Source organism: Sebastes fasciatus, chromosome 16 (assembly GCF_043250625.1).
Source record: "Sebastes fasciatus isolate fSebFas1 chromosome 16, fSebFas1.pri, whole genome shotgun sequence".
Taxonomy (NCBI): domain Eukaryota; kingdom Metazoa; phylum Chordata; class Actinopteri; order Perciformes; family Sebastidae; genus Sebastes; species Sebastes fasciatus.
The window spans coordinates 6,755,795-6,776,309 of NC_133810.1; the positions used below are offsets into that span (position 1 = coordinate 6,755,795).

Below are 20,515 nucleotides of genomic sequence, written 5' to 3' on the forward strand. Positions count from 1 at the left end.
AGATCATTGACTAAGACCAAAGCGACCGACTACGAGCGGGCAGCCCTAGCTGACGTGGGAATTTATCACATAAAAAAAAAAGAACAACGCCCCCGAGGTGTAAAGGCCTTTACCTCAAGCAACAGAAATGTGCGACTCAAGATACAAGCTTTGTGAATGTGTATGTGCAAATATATTATTGTATAGATTTGTTCAATATGGTGGACAGCAAACATCTTTATATTCAAGGCTGAAAGATATCGCCTTTTTATTTTAATCTAAAAAAAAAAAAGGCTCAAGTCAGAGTACGTGTTCATCCAACATTCCTGAAGTCCCAGAGAGCCTCCGGACTCAATCTGAGGAGCTGCAGCGGCTTTTCACTTTTGGCACAACTAGAATCTCATCCCCGTCTCGGATGCTGTAGGAATGGAGCGCCCGGTTGCCGCACCTCAACTCCTCGGGTCCGAAGACCGAACACATATCCCGGTTGATGTAGAAGAGCCGGATCGCCCTGGTGGGCAGATGCAGCAGAGCTCGAAGGTGTTTCCTCAGGTCGCCCACCGTCTGCTCCAGACAGAGGCCGACGGCCTCCACCCTGTCACCGATACGAACATTCACCATGGTGTCGCGGGGGGTTAGGTCCACCTCCGCCAGCGGGGCCAACTCACCGTACTTGGATACGAGGATGTGGTACCTGGGAGGAAGCATGTCAGGTCACTGAAGGGTTCTGCTTTTTTATTGTTGTAAAGTCTGAATATCAAGGAAGTGAGATGACGATGTTAAAGACCGGTGGTCTTAACGGAGATTGTGGGGGTTTCAGAGACTTTGTTTCCTGCATTCTGGTGACTTTAAAACAATGAAAATAACAAAATAATAATTACACTGCAACAACATTTTTAATCTTCAATACTTTCAATTTTACTTTTCATTTTCAGGAAAGAAAACTGAATAATTCGCCCCTCTGGCGTGAACTTGTGTGAATCTCTGGCATACACTTTTCGCTCATTCATTCATTTTTTGCTCCTGCTTGAGCATTTCTCTCTCCGCCTCTCACTCACTGAAGGTGCTTTCAACACGACAAAGGCACCACTGCGCTCTGAAACCCGTCATTTCCAACGTCTTGCGCCACGACGACTATTCGCTGCATCGAGCAAAGTTGTGATGTGCAGCAGCAGCCCTCTTCTGCCAGTAAACAACATTAGGTGTAGCTGTATTGCCGTCGGGGCGGAAACAGTAGAGCTTATACACGCTGTACAGAGCCAGAAACGGGTTGAGATAACGAAAAGAAAAAAAAAAGGTGTGAACATTTGTCATAAATTGGGATAAATACAGGAGAATTGTGACACCAGGAGAAAACCGGTGCTATGAAAATCGGGAGGGTTGGCAAGTAAGCTCTGGGTATCCAGCAAAAGTCACCACAATGACAAAAAACGCTAGTGATGTCAGGCGCTTTTCTACTCTGTATTATTATTATTATTTTTTTAGGGCTGTCAATCGATTAAAATATTTAATTGCAATTAATCTCATGATTGTCCATCACACATTAATCACATTTTTTATCTGTTCAAAATGTGCCTTAAAGGGAGATTTGTCAATTATTTAATACTCTTATCAACATGGGAGTGGCGAAATATGCTGCTTTATGCAAATGTATGTATATATTTATTACTGGAAATCAATTAACAACACAAAATAATGACAGATATTGTCCAGAAACCCTCACAGGTACTGCATTTAGCATAAACACACTCAGCAACGCAAAACGCTTCACACTCGTTGAAAACAATTACAAAAGACCGACCCAGGCTGCTAAAACACCCTCTGTCTGATCTGCCTTAGAGGTGTTGGTACGTGTATTTCATTCCACATGTGGTGTTTTTATCAGCCGCTATGGTAATGCAGAGGAGGATGGACTCAACCCAGGGTCGTGCGGTTATGTGCCCTCTTATTATTTGTGGTGGAGTGGAGGCCGCCTGTAACGGTGAGCGGTAGAACGACGTATTTTGTCTACCGCAGAAGAAGCAGAGGCAACGTCAAGGTCTATTAAAAAAAAATCTCTTTCCATCAGCCATTATTTCATCGTGCCAACTTCACCACCTCAGCCAAAAATGTTCTGTGTGCTATATTTCAGATTTGTCCTTGAATTTCCACTCAGGTTGTTTTATGAGCGAATTAAAAACGAGCATAAAAAAACAGGTAAATGGAAACGTATGTTGTGTAAGAGGCAGAGAAACACTGAGTTCTCTGCCTCTTGCTTGCCGTGAGAAAGCTCTCAGCCGCCTCAGGGGAACGCGTTTTCGAGATAAGGACCCAGGAACGATTAAATAAAATCCAGGAGAAAAGACCTGTGCTTTCAAAGCTACTGTAACAGCTGGGCCAATCAAAGCAATTTCCCATCCCTCCCCAAAAGTCCCCGACAAAGCCAGTCCCCTGGCCCGGGGTTTCTGGCCAAGACTTGTGGTCCACCCTGGGAATTCTCCTCTAAGGCCACAGTGCACAAAGTGCCATTCTGAGAGGAGCCATTTAGCTAAAAGGCTTCATTTAAAGGTGGTAAGCACGGTATAATGGTGATAACGAGTCAGCATTCCAGTTGTCTTTTCCAGCATTCTTCCATAATGGACAGTAAAGTAGCCGAATAACAGGTTTTGGAGCCGATACAGACGCTATCTAGCCCAGATCTCTTTTGGCGTTACCTCATTCTCTCATTTCTCCAGTCCTCTAGTTGAAAGATGGCCTGTTTAACAAATTAAAATGTTGATCTCCCCTTTTACCTCCCATACTGGCCCTCAATATCCACTGTTCCAGGTCCAGTCTCCTTTCAATCGCTCTCTACTTATTCTACTGGATACTCGGACTCAGATTTCTTTTTCAACTCGGTCCTCTCTTTCACTCTTTCATCACATTTATTTCCTTACTGTTTCCCAGATTATCCATAATTCTCTTTAGAGATTACGGAGGTATATCAGTCTGTATCGGTCTGATTTATGGTTTGTGAGCTGCGTTTATAGTTACTCAAAGCCAGGCTGTGTCAGATGTGTACACCCGAGAGGCTGTGACCCGCCCTGCAGCGCTCTGATCTCTCGGGGGTGGCGAGGCCACCGCCCCATCCGAGAAGGAAAGGGGATAGCGGTGTGTTCACTGCTTACCGAGTGTGTCCGACACCCCCGTGAGCACCCACATGCAGTCATGGTGATCCCTAACCTCGGGGATCTACACCGAGAGCCTGGCTCCGAGCCAAGACCACGAATAGTTCAGAAGCTTTTCCTCATCCGATGAGAGGGTCGTACTGTAAAGGACGGAGGGTGTCGTATCCTGTACAGATTGTAAAGACGCCTGAGGCAAATTTGTGATATTGGGCTATACGTAGAAGATGTTTCCAAACAGGTTCCAAACCGTATTAACCGATAGTGTTAATCGGTGAAAATGCTTAATGTCGGTTAACGGTTAACTATTAACATCCCTACACCTTATACTAAACGATGGAGATCACAGGAGCGCGCCGTGACTCGAGCGAAACTCTCGTGATTTTATTCCAACATTGGAAATATGTCTACGACAGTGACATCGCTTCAAAAGTCATTTGGTGTTAAGGTCGGCATAAATATGATGGACATGAATAGTACGTGTGACATGGTTTAAAATATGCACAGCATAATTACCAAATACATCTCGGAGCTTCACATGCAAAAAAAAAAGCGCTTTTTCTTCGCCATAATCCATTAAACGATTCATAGCCAGGAGATCTATTCCAGCTCCAGTGACATCAGAAAACAAATCAATCCCTCAACTTAAGGTTTGAGGTTGACAGAGTAGGTGTATACATAAAAAAAAAAGAGAAGAAAAATCAACCTGCTACCTTGTATATCACTTTTCCAATCAGAGAATTCGCAGCACAAAGGCCTCATTGAGCAGCGAGAGACTGGTGGCATTGTCTCCCAAAGGTTAGTTTCCCCCCAGTCAGAGACTACACCTTCCTTCACAAATCCCTCTCCAACATTCTGCTGAGGTTAAGTGGAATGCAGTCGCTGAAGAGCACGGGAGATTATTTGACCGCTGTCAGTCCCCCGAGGACGGCTTCCCAAATATTATATCACATATTGTAAATGTACTGAGGACAAAGGGCAAAGGGTTGTTGCTATTGTTACAGGTGTTCACCGTGTTCCGAGTCATCGAAGTGGAAGCAAGTGTGGATTGATACGAGCTAAGAAAACAACTCAATCCCACATGTTTCATAGCGTTAAAATACCTGGTTAGATACAAATATACATAAAGCTCGACCTCTCAGGGTCGACGAATGTATAAAGGTCAAATTACATCTTTGTTTTCTTTTTTTTATCTTGCTTTTAAGTAGTCCTTATCCTTTTATTGAATCTTACTACACGTTTATTTTGATTTTATTTAATATTTAAAAGTGTATTCCTATTCTTCTACCACGTTTTATTATATTTTAATGTTTTGTTTGCCACCTTTAAATTTTTTTTTTTAAGTTGGTCTGATGTAAATCACTTTGAACTGGATTGTATGTCTGAAAGGTGCAATACAAGTACAGTGGAAACCTCTTAGAGTGATTACGGTTAAAGTGATCAACAGTTTATATCTTCCTGTACAAACGCTGTTTAAATAATTTGCTCATAGCAATAAAGTAGTCCGCTTATAGTGTTCATTTGGGGTCTTTTCATACATGACAACATATGGAAAAACATTTAAAAACTATGTTAGACTAACGTTAGTTGAATAATCCGGTCCGTTTCATTACCTTGTATTCATGTCATAAATATACAGTTGTTAATTAGACGGTAATCTGCATGAGAAATGATGCACAACAACAAAAATTCGGTTATAATAATCATCTGCTTAGAGTGATCAATTTGACTCAAACAGACGTGACCACTATAAGCGGTTTCCACTGTAGTTTATTATTATTAACTATGTCACCGTGTCAGACGGACACTCATGAAAAACCCATCAGTGTCCTTTAACATTAGGAGTACAGGGATAAACTTGTGAGCGTGTAATACAAGGTGACTGTGTGTCTGAGTACCTCTGAGGAAGTTCATGTTCTGGGTTGTCCTGGTAGTACCGGATGAAAAGCCTCTCAGCATCCTCCCTCTCTCCATTCGACACCGCACTCCCGTTCAACAACACGACAGATGGCAGCCTGCAGTATGAAGTAAGCGTGAAGATTAGATTAGTAAATCAGAAACAATGCATGTGTATGGCAATAAGGATTTGATGTGCTCACACTCACTGTGCTAAGAGGAGGCTGTGTCTCTCAAAGGGGGTGTACGGCTGCAATAGAGGAATCCCCTTTGCTTTGACTTCCTCCAGCTTAGGAAAGCAACTCAGCCTCTCAATGTCCTCCCATCTACTAAGCCCTGAATAAGGAGAAAATGTTTAGCTCCCACCATGCACCGCATATTCAACATGAACAGATGAGCCTTCATCATCATCTCTCGGACCGGAGTTGTTGAGGTTGATGCTGCGCAGGTTGGGGAAGAGCCGCCGCAGTGTTTCCTGAGTGTCGCCCACAGCGTCCACGCTGTTGTTGGCCAGAATCAGTGTTCTCAGACTCGGGTACATCTGCCCAAACTTCCTCACTTCGGCCCATTCCTGCAGCTGGTTGTCTGTGATCTGCAGCAGGCGTAGCGACGGACAGGACGTCTGGGACTCGGACACAGTGTTGTAGCCGTTCAGGCACAGGAAGAGCTCCTCCAGCCTGGAGGTTTAAGTTTGAGAGATAAAAAACATTTATCAGGCAAGATCTGCACCTGCAGTTTAAAACCAGTATACAGTCATTCCATTAACAGTTCAACGACAGGCAACATTCACACGTTTCATCACTTACTCTGGTGTGTGTCCTGTGAGTGTGTGCACCGTGTCCCAGCTGATGTGCGTGTTGATGAGGACCAGTTTTCGGACCCCGGAGAACACCTCGGCCATGCTGGGCTCCAGCTCTACGCCCCTCAGAGGGTTCCTGCTCAGGTTGAGGAGGTCCAGGTGGGGGATGTTGGAAACAATGGCGGAGATCTGGCAACCCACGAGCATTAACAGAAATAAAATTTAAAAAAGACTTTAGAGATACATATAACTTAGATTTTGGTAATCATTTTGGGCTAATTTGCTTCCATACCATGTCTTCTTTCAGACTAGTATAAAGGAAACATCCAAAATACACTTTTAGGTGTTTATTTTACTACTTTGTCTCTTTGCATCTGTAGATTTCTCCTAAATTCACCATAAGTTAGCATTAGATAAAGCCTCATTTGCATATTTAAACATAACATTTCAGAAAATTTGTAATACAGAAAATAATTTTCTTAATTTAAGTAATCAACTGGGAACCGCTGATATCTATTAGTTAAAATATTTACCCTATTCATCTGGGCTGTCTCACCTTAACATTAAGCTGACATAGACCTGCAGGTGTAACTACTAACATTAATAATGTTAAAGCACGACACTGCCCCAAACATGTCCGATATAGATAACGGTGTCTTCAATTACAACCAGGCCGTTTGTGGCCAGCACAAACAAACACACGAGATGCGCGGCTTTTGATGCCTATAGAGAAATATTACCATGAATAAAACTCAAGTCTCTGAAGGAGACCCACCTCTGTCCAGTCGTTGAGTTGATTGTGTGACAGGTCCAGCTCGACCACATGGGGACAGAAAGCAGCGATGTCTGTCTGGTCACCAGCTTTACGGATTCCAGTTCCACTCAGAACCAGCATGCTGGGCAAGAACAGGCAATCTGCAAACACAAACTTAGTTCAGTTTTACAAAAACTCAGTTTTCAGTGATGTAAAACGCCGTTTGGTTGTGGACGAAAGGCCAAAACGCATAGAAAAAGCTACGTTTACAAAAATACCAGTGTACGTGTGGACGAAGCCCGAGACATTCAGGAGCATTTTGACATGAAAATGTAAAGACGAAGGTGATGTCACTGCTCACTTAGCACAATCTGGTGATCATGACACTGACATAAAATCCTGCATCATACATCATCTCTCACCTTTGATGGGAGATCCTGGCGGGCTGGGCATCACCATGACTCCTTTGCCGTAGGGGAAATTATCTGGGTTGTATTTCTCACTGAGGACTTGGACGAAGGTGCGCACCTCCTCTTCATCAGAGGATGACTCCATGGTCCCAGCCCTAAGACACAGAGGGGGGCAAACAACACAGTCAGTTTCTTTTTAGTTAGTCATTACAACAGTTACACTGAGCTCGCGGTCCGTTCAGTGTTGCTCTGTTTCGCTGTTTAAAGGATACGCCAGGTGATATTATAAACTGGATATCCACACATTTCATGAAATGACGAAAACCTACTTTTTGACTTCTTACCCACTACTCAGTAACACTCTAGTTTTTAACATATACATTACTTAAACAGTAAATACTCTATTTATTGGGGTCTATTTCTAGCTACGGATTTGGTGCACTAGCTATTATTTACAGTACGTAATCGACTAAAGTGGCTGTGTTCAACGTTGTTAACAATATTCATTTTCTTTGTCAACCCAGACAATAAATATAAAGAAGTGACCTTGTGTTTCCAGTTGAGAATGATTAATACTGTTTGCTTCTAACAAGATGACATCAGTAGATTAAATGTGTCTCTTTTAGCAGAGTGAGGATTTACTGATAAAAACAACGTGACCGTCTTGATGTTTTAATCACAGCTACATCTATTTCACTAGCTCGTATCGGTCAAACAAATGTCGGAGCGATGTTTGCTGAGGAAGAAAACAGTCATTTTTATTTTGTTTATCAACCCAGGCGATAAATATGAACTAGTGAATAGAACGGCAATGATTAATCGATTAGTTGTCAACTATTAAATTAACCGCCAAGTAATTTGATAATCGACTAATCGGTTTGAGTAATTTTTAAAGAAAAAAATAGTTTAAATTTCTGTGATTTCAGCTTGTTAAATGTGAATATTTTCTGGTTTCTTTACTCCTCTATGAGAGTTAACTGAATATCTTTGAGTTGTGGACAAAACAAAACTAGTAGGTCTGCAACTGTCGATTATCTTCTCAATTAATCGATTAGTTGTTTGGCCTCTAAAATGTCAGAAAATTGTGAAAAATGTCGATCAGTGTTCCCCAAAGCCCAAGAAGACGTCCTCAAATGTCTTGTTTTAATCCACAACTCAAAGATATTCAGTTTACTGTCGTAGAGGAGTAAAGAAACCAGAAAATGTTCACATTTAAGAAGCTGGAATCAGAGAATTTTGAATTTATTTTCTTAAAAAATTACTCAAATCGATTATCAAAATAGTTAGCGATTCATTTAATAATTGATTCAGGTTAAAAACAACAGAGCAGACTGTCAGTTTAAGTGTCTCTGTATGTATGTACTTCACAGGATTTGACATGTCTGCCCCAGTCAACCGGATTTACACTTCTCGTTAACCACTTCCAACTATTCCACTTGGTCTTGTTGCTCCTGTTGGCAGACATTCTTCTTCTGTGTGAAGTACATATTGGATAAAAAGCTCTAAAAATAACCCATTGACATCCCAGAGTAACCTACAAGTCACAGAAGCAGAAACGTGAGAGGCAAAGCAGCACTGACAAGAGCAGGTGCACAGCTACCACCAAGGCTCTTCTCAGTGACGCTGAACCACCTATTACTGCTCAAAGTCATTTTGTGTAGCGCTGAAACAATTAGCTCGCCGACTAACCGATTAGTCGACTATCAGAAAATTAATTCACAATTGATGTCGGGTCAAACTGAAGTTTCAGAAAATTGGGATTTATAAATATTGATAAATAGCGATTAGTGGATAGAGATTGGGAGAGCAATATAAATGGAGAGGTAGAGAGGAGATAAATAGAGAGTGGTTTGTGGATTAAGGAGCTCAGGGAGTGAAGCAGAGAGAGGGAAGTGGTTGATCGGTTTACGCCCGGAGTTTTGTAAAGGCAGCACTCCTCGGTGTCACAGAGAGGGGGTCCTGAAGAAATGGCGGAGCGCTAACCAAGCAGGGCTTTCATTCAAACCAGCGCTGCAATCTGCAGTAGAACTATGTGCGAAAGGAACATCTACAGAGTGTAAGGGGAGCCGGTAAGGATACTGAATCACTTTGAGAGACTGTTTTCCTGGCGGAGATCGCTGTTGCTGGTGGTTTAGTCCGTCTGTTTGTGCCGGTGGTTGACTTTGTTTGTTTGAGTGTCCGGTGGATGATGCGGTTTTTCACCTAACGCAAATGGCAAATGGGAAATCACTAGAGTGAAATGAACCTAACTCAACCTAAAATAAAGGAGAGAAAAAGAAAAAGCTGTTTCGTTGAATGAATTCCAGTTGGAGTCTTGCAGTGGATGTTTCGGTCTGTTTCAAGTTAGGACGGCGCACACATTAAACAGTAACTTGACAGTGAAAAACCGGGAGAACCGGGAAACTGGAGAGTCTGGAGACCCAGGAAAGGAATTCAGGAAGCTTTGAGCTGGAACAGCAGGAGAAATAACCTGGAATCTTGGGAAAAGAGGACAATCAAGTGGAAATAGCACAACACAGAAGCATCATTCAAAAGTCGGACTTACCTTCTCATCTGTAAACGGAAAAACCTACGGATTGAAGGAAAAATGGCCGAGCAAACTGTTGAGAAATCAGTGGAGCAACTTAAAGAGGCGAGAACTACAGCAAAAAGATTATTTACTCGTCTGGTCAACAGCATTACCAGGACCTATGAGGACATGTCTGAAGATGAGCTCAGAGACAGTTTCAATAAACTCACAATAAAAGCCGAGGAAGTCATGCAAGCAAATGACGACATGGAGGCTGGTTTCATTGCAGACATGGAGGCAGAGCTGGACACAGATGAGGAAGCTGTGATAACTGAACAGAAAAAAGTCGACCTGACAAGGACTGCAAATGAGTGTGACTTCAAACTAAGAAAGGTCAAAGGTCTGATTCAGGAGGCTCTTTGGGTCAACTTCGGGAATATTGAATTCTCAACCGCACTCCAGGCAGCACAGATAGAGTGTGATCACGCCACCGCTGTACGGCCCGATGGCAACGAGGAGGCGTATGACTTCATGCTGAACCACCTGGAAGGACTGGTAAAGAAAGCAAAGGAGGTGCATGGTCGCTGGAAAAGATGGATCCCACCAGGGAGTCAAAAGGACCTGCAGGGTCACTTAAGGGAGCTGGAACTCCTCCTCCCGAAGTTGGTTTCCAGGAAGGCCGACTTCATAAGGGCAAGGATAAAAGAGGATGCTGACAGGAGACAGACAGCCGTGACCTCAAATTATCATGTACCAACCATTAAACTGAGACCGACGGCCCTTCCTAAGTTTACTGGAAACAAACGGGATTTCCACAGGTGGAAAAAGGACTGGGAAGCACTCCAGAGGCAGGGGGAGCCGACTGGTTCAAGGGAGGTGAAAAAAATTCAATTACTGGACAGTTTGGATGACAAAATCACAAGAGACCTTCGCCTCACCACTTACAACACTGCAAACGACATCTTTCGTGTCCTAGAAAACCGCTACGGCAATCAAATCGCTATTGCTATTGAAATAGTGGAGGAGTTACAAAGAATGCCAGCAGTCAGGAGTCATCAGCCCCGGAAAATAGTGGAGTTGATTCAAGCTGTGGAGAAGGCGCTTCAAGATTTGACTGACCTTGGAGACACAGGTGCTATAAAAAATCCGCTGGTGACAAAGTCAATTGAAACTAAACTTCCAGAAAATCTAAAGAAAGAATGGCTTGTGTATGTCGCCGACAGGAGGAATGCTGTGGCACCAGAGAATCGGTTTGACAGTCTTTTGGCATTTCTCAAAGAGCAAGAGAGCATATATGAGCAGCTCGAGCAATTGAGGGATGAGGAGCCAAGTAGAAGAGAAACCAGGACTGAGCCAAGATATGCCAGAACCAAGACTACCAAGTCAACTGATGACCACACAGGTTGTGTGGTCTGTGGTGATGGAAAGCACAATAAAAAGCTCTACTTTTGCAAACAGTTTCGAGGGCTAAAGCTTGCAGAGAAGAAAGCTGCAGTGAGAAAGTTGGGAGCATGCAGAAGGTGTCTTGAAGTTCATGGTAATGGTTCATACTGCAAACCCTCCTTTCTGTGTAAAAGTCAAGACTGCAAAGATGAGCAGACTCCTGAGCATCATTTCTATCTGTGCCCAAATGCTGAGACAAAGAAAAGCAACGGATGGCAGAGAAAGAGCAGATTTGGTTCAGAGGAAGAGAAAGGCAGGAAGAAATATACGGAGGAGCAAGAAGAGTTCTTCAGCAAACTCCCACTGGAATTAGTAAAACAATGTCGGGATGTGTTTTCAAACACTGCATCAAGAGCCTTCAGTACTGGAAAAGAGCAACCGAGCCTTCTTGTGGAAAGTGGATTACAGGAGCTGCCAGTGATTATGATGCTCCTCGAGGTCACAGCCAATGCTGGACAGAAAATCGGGACATTAATTGACTTGGCTTCAGACACCAATTATATAACCCATAAGGCTGCAGGCAGACTGAACCTCAGAAGTGAAGAAATCACTCTCGTCGTCCATGGAGTTGGAGGGATGAAGGTTCGTGTAGAGACAAAGCGGTACCTTCTGAGGGTCAGCGTAAAGACTCCCAAAGGCACCCTCAAATCACATCAAATGGTTTGTTATGGACTAGACAGCATTGCAAATGTCCACAAGAATGTGACACCAGAGCAACTGCACAAGTTCTTTCCAGAGATACCGCTTGATGTACTTGTGAGACCCAGAGAAATAAATTTGCTCATAAGCCACAGAGAAGGTCAGCTAGCGCCTCAGAGAATCAGAGCAATTGGAGACCTTGTGCTGTGGGACGGACCACTGGGAAAGACAGTCGGTGGGACCCATCCTGACCTTTTCGAGGAGCTCACTGTTTCAGCCCACATGTCCAAGACACATTTTGCAAGATCAATGAGAGCAGCAGCTGTAAAATACGAAGAGTTCACCGGCAGGGTCGCGGAGCAGCATCCACCAAACCAACAGGTTGCCGCCAAGCTCCAGGAGTCAAGCACTCTAACCACCAACCGTAACTTCCTAGAATGGTGGAAGTGGGATAGTATTGGCGCAGCATGTGAGCCAAAATGCGGCGGTTGTCGGTGTGGAAACTGCCAGCCTGGAGGCAAAGAAATGACTCTAGCTGAGGAGAGGGAGCTCGAAGTAGTAAAAGAAGGCCTCACCTATGTCACAGAGGACCGCCACAGCAAGGAACCACATTGGCACGCCAGATATCCTTGGATAGAAGATCCAGCCTCCCTGCCAAACAATAAAAGGACAGTTGAGGCTACATTTCTCAGAACGGAGAAGCAGCTGGCCAAAGAACCTGAGTGGAAAGTTGCATATGCCGCTCAAGTGCATGACATGGTGGAACGAAGAGCTGCAGTGAAATTGTCAAAGGATACAATCCTCAACTGGAATGGACCAGTATGGTACGTGAGTCACCTTATCGCTCCTAACCCGCACTCGGTCACAACCCCAGTGAGACTCGTATGGAACAGCAGCCAAAAGTTCAGAGGCGTGAGCTTGAATGACCTGCTATTGAAAGGTCCAGATGTCCTCAACCAGATTCGTGCTGTCCTTCTCAGGTTCAGGGGTGGAGTATATGCTGCTCTGGGGGACATAAAGAAGATGTACAATTCAGTATGGCTGGAGGACCGGGAAGTGCACTTGCATAGGTTCCTCTGGCGAGATTCTGAGGATGAGAACCTGGAAGAGTATGCAATCACAAGGGTAAACATTGGAGATAAACCAGCAGGGTGCATTGCACAGCTAGCAATGCGCGAAACTGCTAACCTCCCTCCTTTCACCCACCTAGAGGAGGAGCGGCGAGTACTCCTGCAAGACAGCTATGTTGATGACATTCTCACATCTCACAACAACCTTGACCAGCTGAAGATCGTCACAGAAAATGTGGAGCGGATCCTAAAAGCTGGAGGTTTCGATCTCAAGCCTTGGGTCTTTTCTGGGCAAAGTGGGAGGAAGGAGAGCAACGACAAGCTGAAAAAGACCAAAGCAAAGTCCATGGTCCTCCCAAATCAAATCCATGATGATGAAAGTAAAGCGCTCGGCCTAGGCTACATGGTAGAGGAAGACAAACTCCATGTCATGGTTGCAATCAATTTCTCAAGGAGAAAGAGAAAGATGAGACTTGGCCAAGACCTTATGCATGGGCAAGTAAGAGACCAGACGCCAAACCCCCTGACACGAAGAGAACTGCTCAGCCAAGTGTCAGGGCTGTATGACCCAGTTGGGCTAGTAACTCCTGCTAAGCAGAAGGGTGCTATACTGGTACGCAGGGCATTTCAAGAGGCAAAGAGCAAAAGCTGTCCGGTCAAAGACACATGGGACATAGCCCTCTCGGATGGCCTAAGGGAGGATGCAATTCAGCTCTTTGAAGAGTACATCCAACTTGGCAAAGTCACGTTCACCAGAGCACTCACTCCCCCATGCTTCATCGAGGAACCCTGGGCAATCACATTCTCTGATGGAAGTGAGCATGCCTATGGGGCAGTGATGTACCTAAGATGGAACTCAGACCAGGGCTCAATCGTCAGGCTGGTGGAGTCAAAGGCCAAATTAACTCCCTTGGACTGCAGAGGTGATGCTGTCAAAGCAGAGATGTGCGGAGCAGTGTTTGCCTCACGGCTGAAAAAGTATTTTGAGTTGCACAGCCAAATCCAAGCTGGGAGGTGGTACCATTTCATTGATAGCCAAACAGTCCTTGGTGCTGTACAGCGGGAAAGCTATGGATATCAAACATTCTTTGCAAATCGGATCGGAGAGATTCAGAACAGCACAAAGATTCAAGACTGGTGGTGGATTCCTGGCCCACAGAACATTGCTGATATAATCACCAGAGGAGGTAGACCTCAAGACCTGGATGAAGACTCAGAATGGCGAAACGGGCCAAAGTTTCTGAGTTTGCCACTGGATGATTGGCCAATCAAATCAGCTAAAGAACTAGCAGCCAATGCCAGAGAAAGCATCAACAGGTTGCAAAAGAAGGCTTTCGTTGCTGCGCTGACAAGAACCAAAGCAGAGGAACAAGAATCAAAACCAGATCAGAACCAGGTGCAAACCAAGCAAAAGAGACCACCTGCGGAGTCTGCAGCAATCCAAAGCCTTGTGGACATCAAGCGGTTCAGTGATCTAACCCGACTGGTCAAAACAATTGCTTGGATCTGGAGAGCAGCAAGAAAGTTCATCGGACAAAGAAGTCAAGCCATGAACAGTCCAAAGTGGGAGGCAGTGTCTTTATCAGGAGTCATCTCCTTAAGAGAAAGAGAGGATGCCCTAAGAGACATTTTTCTTGCAGCACAAGATGGCGCAACCTTCCCAAGCACTACCACAGACAGACTGGTAGTATACAAAGACAAAGAGTCTGGGCTTTTGGTTTGCGGCGGCCGAGTACAACTCTTCAAAGAAGATCAAGTTGGTGTCCCCATCTTGCCCTATAACGCCTGGGTATCAACGCTGTTAGCTCGGGAGGCCCACAATATGAGTCATGACGGAGTGGCTGGAACCTTACTCAAGATGAGAAGGAGGGCATGGGTCATAAGAGGCAGGAGGATTGCCCAAAAAGTTGTCGATGGTTGCATGCTCTGCAGGAAGGCAAAGGCAAGGAAATGTCAGCAAGTGATGGGTGACTTACCGCCAGAAAGAACTGAACCGGCTGCACCTTTTGAATTCACAACCATAGACCTTTTCGGCCCCTACCAAGTAAAAGATGACGTCAAGAAAAGAGTGACACTAAAAGTCTGGGGGGTTGTCTTTTGCTGTATGGCTAGCAGAGCCATCCACACAGAAGTGGTAAACACCCTATCGACTGAAGGGTTCCTGATGGCCTATCAAAGGTTCACAGCAATCAGGGGGCATCCAAGAAAGATTTGGTCGGATCCAGGCACCAATTTCATTGGAGCGAAGCCAGTCTTGGAGGAGCTGTACAGATTCTTGGATGGCCTGAACAAATCAGCCCTGGAGGACACAGCAGCAGAAGATGGAACAGAGTGGATGTGGAAAATCCATCCGGCTGATTCTCCACACAGGAATGGGGCTGCAGAAGCTGCTGTACAGATTGTAAAGAGAGCACTTCAGAGCCTTGGAAAGGAGTCTGTGCTCAGCTACAGTGAGTTTGAGACAACTCTTCACATAGCAGCCAGCCTGGCAAATGACCGCCCAATTGACGCCAGGGTACAGAGCCGAGAGGACTGTATTCAATATATCACACCAAATACGCTCCTACTTGGTCGAGCGTCTCAAAGTGGGGATATCAAAACATTCGACTTTTCCAGCTACCCTTATAAAAGACTCCGAGCAATGCAGTCAGAGGTGACGAAGTTCTGGAGGCATTGGAGTCAACTCGCAGGTCCCAACTTGTTTGTAAGGAGCAAGTGGCACACTGCGCAAAGAAACGTCACTGTTGGGGACATTGTCTGGCTAAGCGACCAAAATGCGCTCAGGGGTCAATTCAAGCTTGGCAGAGTCGTCGGCACTAATCCAGACAGCAAAGGGATCGTAAGGGACGTCAACGTCAGGATCTTCCCAAGCTACCATGTTCCTGTGACAAAAGTTTTGAAAGCAAAGACAAACCATCCAACCTCTGATGAGCAGAAGAGGAAATTGCAAGCGACCATCCTTCACAGGGACGTTAGGCGGCTGGTTGTCTTATTACCTGCTGAGGAACAGATGGAGAGTCAAGTCAACACATCTTAAAGGTTTCAAGACCACCGTATGAAGACCAAGTTTGCCTTTAAAGCGGGCGACCTTCCCAGTGTTTCCATGGGAAGACCGAGTGGGAGGTGTCGGGTCAAACTGAAGTTTCAGAAAATTGGGATTTATAAATATTGATAAATAGCGATTAGTGGATAGAGATTGGGAGAGCAATATAAATGGAGAGGTAGAGAGGAGATAAATAGAGAGTGGTTTGTGGATTAAGGAGCTCAGGGAGTGAAGCAGAGAGAGGGAAGTGGTTGATCGGTTTACGCCCGGAGTTTTGTAAAGGCAGCACTCCTCGGTGTCACAGAGAGGGGGTCCTGAAGAAATGGCGGAGCGCTAACCAAGCAGGGCTTTCATTCAAACCAGCGCTGCAATCTGCAGTAGAACTATGTGCGAAAGGAACATCTACAGAGTGTAAGGGGAGCCGGTAAGGATACTGAATCACTTTGAGAGACTGTTTTCCTGGCGGAGATCGCTGTTGCTGGTGGTTTAGTCCGTCTGTTTGTGCCGGTGGTTGACTTTGTTTGTTTGAGTGTCCGGTGGATGATGCGGTTTTTCACCTAACGCAAATGGCAAATGGGAAATCACTAGAGTGAAATGAACCTAACTCAACCTAAAATAAAGGAGAGAAAAAGAAAAAGCTGTTTCGTTGAATGAATTCCAGTTGGAGTCTTGCAGTGGATGTTTCGGTCTGTTTCAAGTTAGGACGGCGCACACATTAAACAGTAACTTGACAATTGATAATGTTTTAAGCTAAAAAGGCGTAAATGTAGCTTTTCCAACATGTGGATTTGCAGCATTTCATATCACTGTGGCATGAATATGGCTTCAGTTCCTCCGTTGGAAAGGGTTGTCTGACGGCGAGGTAAAGCAGCTGTGGACGGGAGCAGCAGGAAAACGTATTTCAGCCACCTAAAAAAAATGCAATATCACTTTAAGTGTACGCTATATTTCAAACAGTCTTACCGCTTTACCTCGCCGTCAGACACCCCTTTCTGACGGGGAACTGAAGCTGCTATATCGCTGTCTTCAAAGCCACCAGACTCCATTCACAAAAACAATAATTTTACCTCTCAGGTCACAGGAGTTCCTGGTCTACCGCTGCATCGATCAGTTAGTTTGTTTGTGTGACTTTCAGATCTGAACTAACGTGGCGTCCACAGCAGTACGTTGCTTCGCTTCGTACTCCTGTCTGCTTCTCCAAACTGGGAGCGTGCTGACTGTCATCTAAGTTACTGTATGTAATACACTGACTATGGATAATAAGGATATATGTGTGGAAACATCATGCAGAACCCTACGTCAGGCCACGTGTAAAAACATTTTTAGAAGGGCTTGAAGGGAAAGTAGCATTTTGACATTAAAACATATATACAAAATGTAAATGTTCGGATCTGAATACATAAGGAACACCACTGGGAAGCTACGAGAGATATAAAAACCTCAGAAAAAACAAACAAAATATTGGTATGGGGCATAAAAAACATAGGCCTACTATCATTCCAACTATGAATAATTAAAAAAACATCCTGTCATCTTTGGCATCAACTAACAGCTGATGGCTGGCAGCCAACCTGGCAACCATTTCTAAAACGTACTGCTGTCCTGCAGTAGAGATAGTAGCACAGTAGAATAAAGAAATAGCATAAAAAGCAGTAGAATAGCAACAGTATCATAAGTAGTAGGAGCAGTATTTCCTGATTTAATGCATGATGCATTAATCAATTAGTACACAAAGATGTTAGATGACATCATTCATAACAGAGCAAATAACCTCGACCTTGTGAGCACCCAGATGCCCTGGACTCAACCCTGATCAGCACTATCAGTTTCAGATCATCTTAAAACTCAGCCCGCCTGAGGAGGTGCGTTTTTGCAAAAAAATGGCTGAGCGTTGCGTCCGGACTCTGTCTGATGTTTCTGTCATAGATAGTTTCTTGTTTCACAGATCCCTTGATTCATACCTCTGATGTAGCAGAGACCAAAGGAAAAGCCTGTTTTCAACTAGATCACAGCTCGTCTGCCGCTGAGAGAAAATGTTGATGGGAACTTTGATGAAATAAGAAAAAAATGGGTTTGGAAACCAGAGAAAAACTCATTTTACATTGATGCAAATATTAAACGTCTTCAACAGCTTTATGGTATATGCATGGAAGAAAAACAAGACAGACTTTGCTCCTTGATAAAAAGTTGCACTCGCCCCCCAGTCACCGTCAACGGCACAGCGGTGGAGAGGGTGGACACCTTTAAAAACCTGGGTGTCAACATCCATAAGGACTTGACATGGGCCACCCACAACACCGCTGTAGTCAGGAAGTCCCAGCAGAGAGACTGTACGCTCAGGAAGTCCCTGAGGGTCATTAAGGACACCACACACGTCAACAACAGCCTGTTCTCCCCCCTGCCCTCTGGTAGAAGATACAGGACGACCAGGACTCTCACCAGCAGACTGAGGAAGTTTTTTCCCCCAGGCCATCAGACTTTTAAATAGATAATTCATTCGACACCTTCTCACACAAAAATATATCTTATACTGTATATACTGTATATGTTCTTAATATGCCTTGTACAAAGTATTTCTTATATATGTATATTCATACTTCCTGATATGTATATGTTCTTAATATGCCCTTATACAAAGTCTAATAATATAATAATGCACTATACTCACTTTTAACAGTCTCTTCTGCACTATATTCACTTTTTTAATAGTCGTGTATCACAGCTGTTACCCTGCACTATATTCACTTTTAACAGTTTTCTTCATCTCCTTGTATTTTCATATCTGGTATGTTTTTTTGTACTTTGTACTTTGCACTACTAACTTTTTTACCAACATGTTTTGCACCATGGAACTGTGATGCTGGAAGCTTGAATTTCCCTCAGGATCAATAAAGTTACTATCTATCTATCTATCTATCTATACTGTATATGTTCTTAATGTATATGTTCTTAATATGCCTTGCACAAAGTATTTCTTATATATGTACATTCATACTTCCTGATATGTATATGTTCTTAATATGCCCTTATACAAAGTATTTCCTTTTATAATTGTAATATAACTTATTATTTTTAATGGAGCTTCCCAGCAAAAAGCATTTCACACGATTGTACCTGTATAACCGGCGTGACAATAAACATCTTGAATCTTGCATTATAATGCTGATAAAAAGACAAATTATGAACCATTTAAATAAATGGAAGTATAAAAATAGGAGCAGTATATACAGTATTGACAATAAACAGACTATTAACAAAATTGCACAAGTGGAAAATGATATTGCACAGTGAGAATGAATGAAATCCCACCGGAATATATCAGGTTATTGTCAGTTTTTGGTGTGTATGTGGTCTATTGGTCTACTTATGGTATATGAATGGAAGAAAAACAAGACAGACTTTGCTCCTTGTTAAAAAGCAGTGAATCTTGCATTATAATGCTGACAAAAGACAGATAGAGTGACAGCTGGGTTACCTGGCAGGGCCAAAAAAAAAGAACATATGCCAGACTAGGCTGATATTCTCCATTATATAAAGAAAACCATCAATTTAAAAGCCGTCCATATAATGTTACATTACCTGGGTATTTTACACAGAAAAGTGTCATATGAGAAGTTTCTTCTTCAGCCTTTCTTCAATTCGGCACACCTCACAAGCAGCATGTTTTTCCCCCCATAATAAAAGTATGCATGTATGTATGTATGTATCTACTCTGCTATCTAATTTTCCCTTTTATTTATTTACTTATTCATATATTTATTTATTCATTCATACGTATATTTATTTATTCAGTTTTATTCAATTTTAAATTATTTATTTTTCTTTGCATTTTTTTTTTTTTTTTTTTAAAATCATACCATAATTAAATATTTTTAAAAAAAATTTAAAAATGTAAATAAAAGTTCTGCATGACAAATCTGTATTAATTTCTGCAGTATGCTTTCCTGGTTCCATGGTTCCTGGCAGGGCCAAAAAAAGGTTTGAGGAACATATGCCAGACTAGGCTAAAGAAACCATCAATTTAAGAGCTGACCTTATAATGTTACATTACCTGGGTATTTTACACAGAACATTTTTATATGAGAAGTTTCTTCTTCAGCTTTTCTTCAATTCGGCACACATAACAAGCAGCATGTTTGTCCCCCTGATAAGTAGTGCGACTTTTCAAACTACTCCCTACTGCCTACTACTGCGCAGTTTAGTGGCAACAATGCTGAACCAAATCCAAGATTAGCAATTATACATAAAGAATAAATTGCGTTATATTGAAGCCGAATTGAAGGGCGACACATAACGATTCAATATATGTCGAAACTATTCCTGTACCTGTTGTATACACTTAACAGCAAGCAATGCAATGTACAATTAGCAGGTTTTTCAACGGGGTTTGGTGAAACATTCTTCAAGTACAGATAAGAAGGGCAAGTTTTGGTGGTTGCTGAGGCCTGGTTGCACAATGTTGCTCGTACAAAACACAAATGGACAAAATAACATATTAAACGTCGACATTTTGACAGTAGCAGAAGGTTTTTGTAAGTGATAACAGTATATTTAAAGAGTATTAACACTCACCGTCTCCAGAACCTCCTCGCTTGGTGTTGTGTTTGTTTTTGTTATTCTTCGGTTGGTTGACAGTTTAAGACACGCCCACTTCCGGCTGGCGGAAGTGACGTTGTTTAAACGGCTTGTTTTTTTTCCGTCTTCCTTACTTCATGTACTTTTTTTTATTTTATTATTTTTAAAAACTATACACAGAACATAATTCACTTATTAACGAGCCACATATAACATTTTTGTGATTTGAAAAAAAAAAAATAAAAAAAAAATACA

At 43.1% G+C, this 20,515-nt stretch overlaps 1 protein-coding gene across 1 annotated transcript; it reads right to left on the reverse strand.

The window, feature by feature from the left end:
• Positions 1-268: 268 nt before the first annotated feature.
• On the reverse strand, positions 269-20,396 carry LOC141753449 (tubulin-specific chaperone cofactor E-like protein). Its single transcript, XM_074612143.1, has 8 exons — positions 20,258-20,396; positions 6,994-7,136; positions 6,593-6,732; positions 5,825-6,006; positions 5,439-5,695; positions 5,228-5,354; positions 5,021-5,137; positions 269-673 (listed from the first exon to the last, which is right to left on the reverse strand). Exons 2-8 carry the CDS (start codon positions 7,124-7,126, stop codon positions 331-333), a joined length of 1,299 nt encoding a protein of 432 aa, XP_074468244.1. The 5' UTR covers positions 7,127-7,136; positions 20,258-20,396; the 3' UTR covers positions 269-330.
• Positions 20,397-20,515: the final 119 nt, after the last annotated feature.

Bases quoted from the DNA above. Each gene is read 5' to 3' on its own strand.
- LOC141753449 (XM_074612143.1), bottom strand. From the start codon at position 7,126: ATGGAGTCATCCTCTGATGAAGAGGAGGTGCGCACCTTCGTCCAAGTC. The intron at 6,733-6,993 runs GTGAGAGATGAT...TTGTGTTTGCAG, and splicing joins GCCAGGATCTCCCATCAAAG to ATTGCCTGTTCTTGCCCAGC. The intron at 6,007-6,592 runs GTGGGTCTCCTT...GTGGGTTGCCAG, and splicing joins AACTCAACGACTGGACAGAG to ATCTCCGCCATTGTTTCCAA.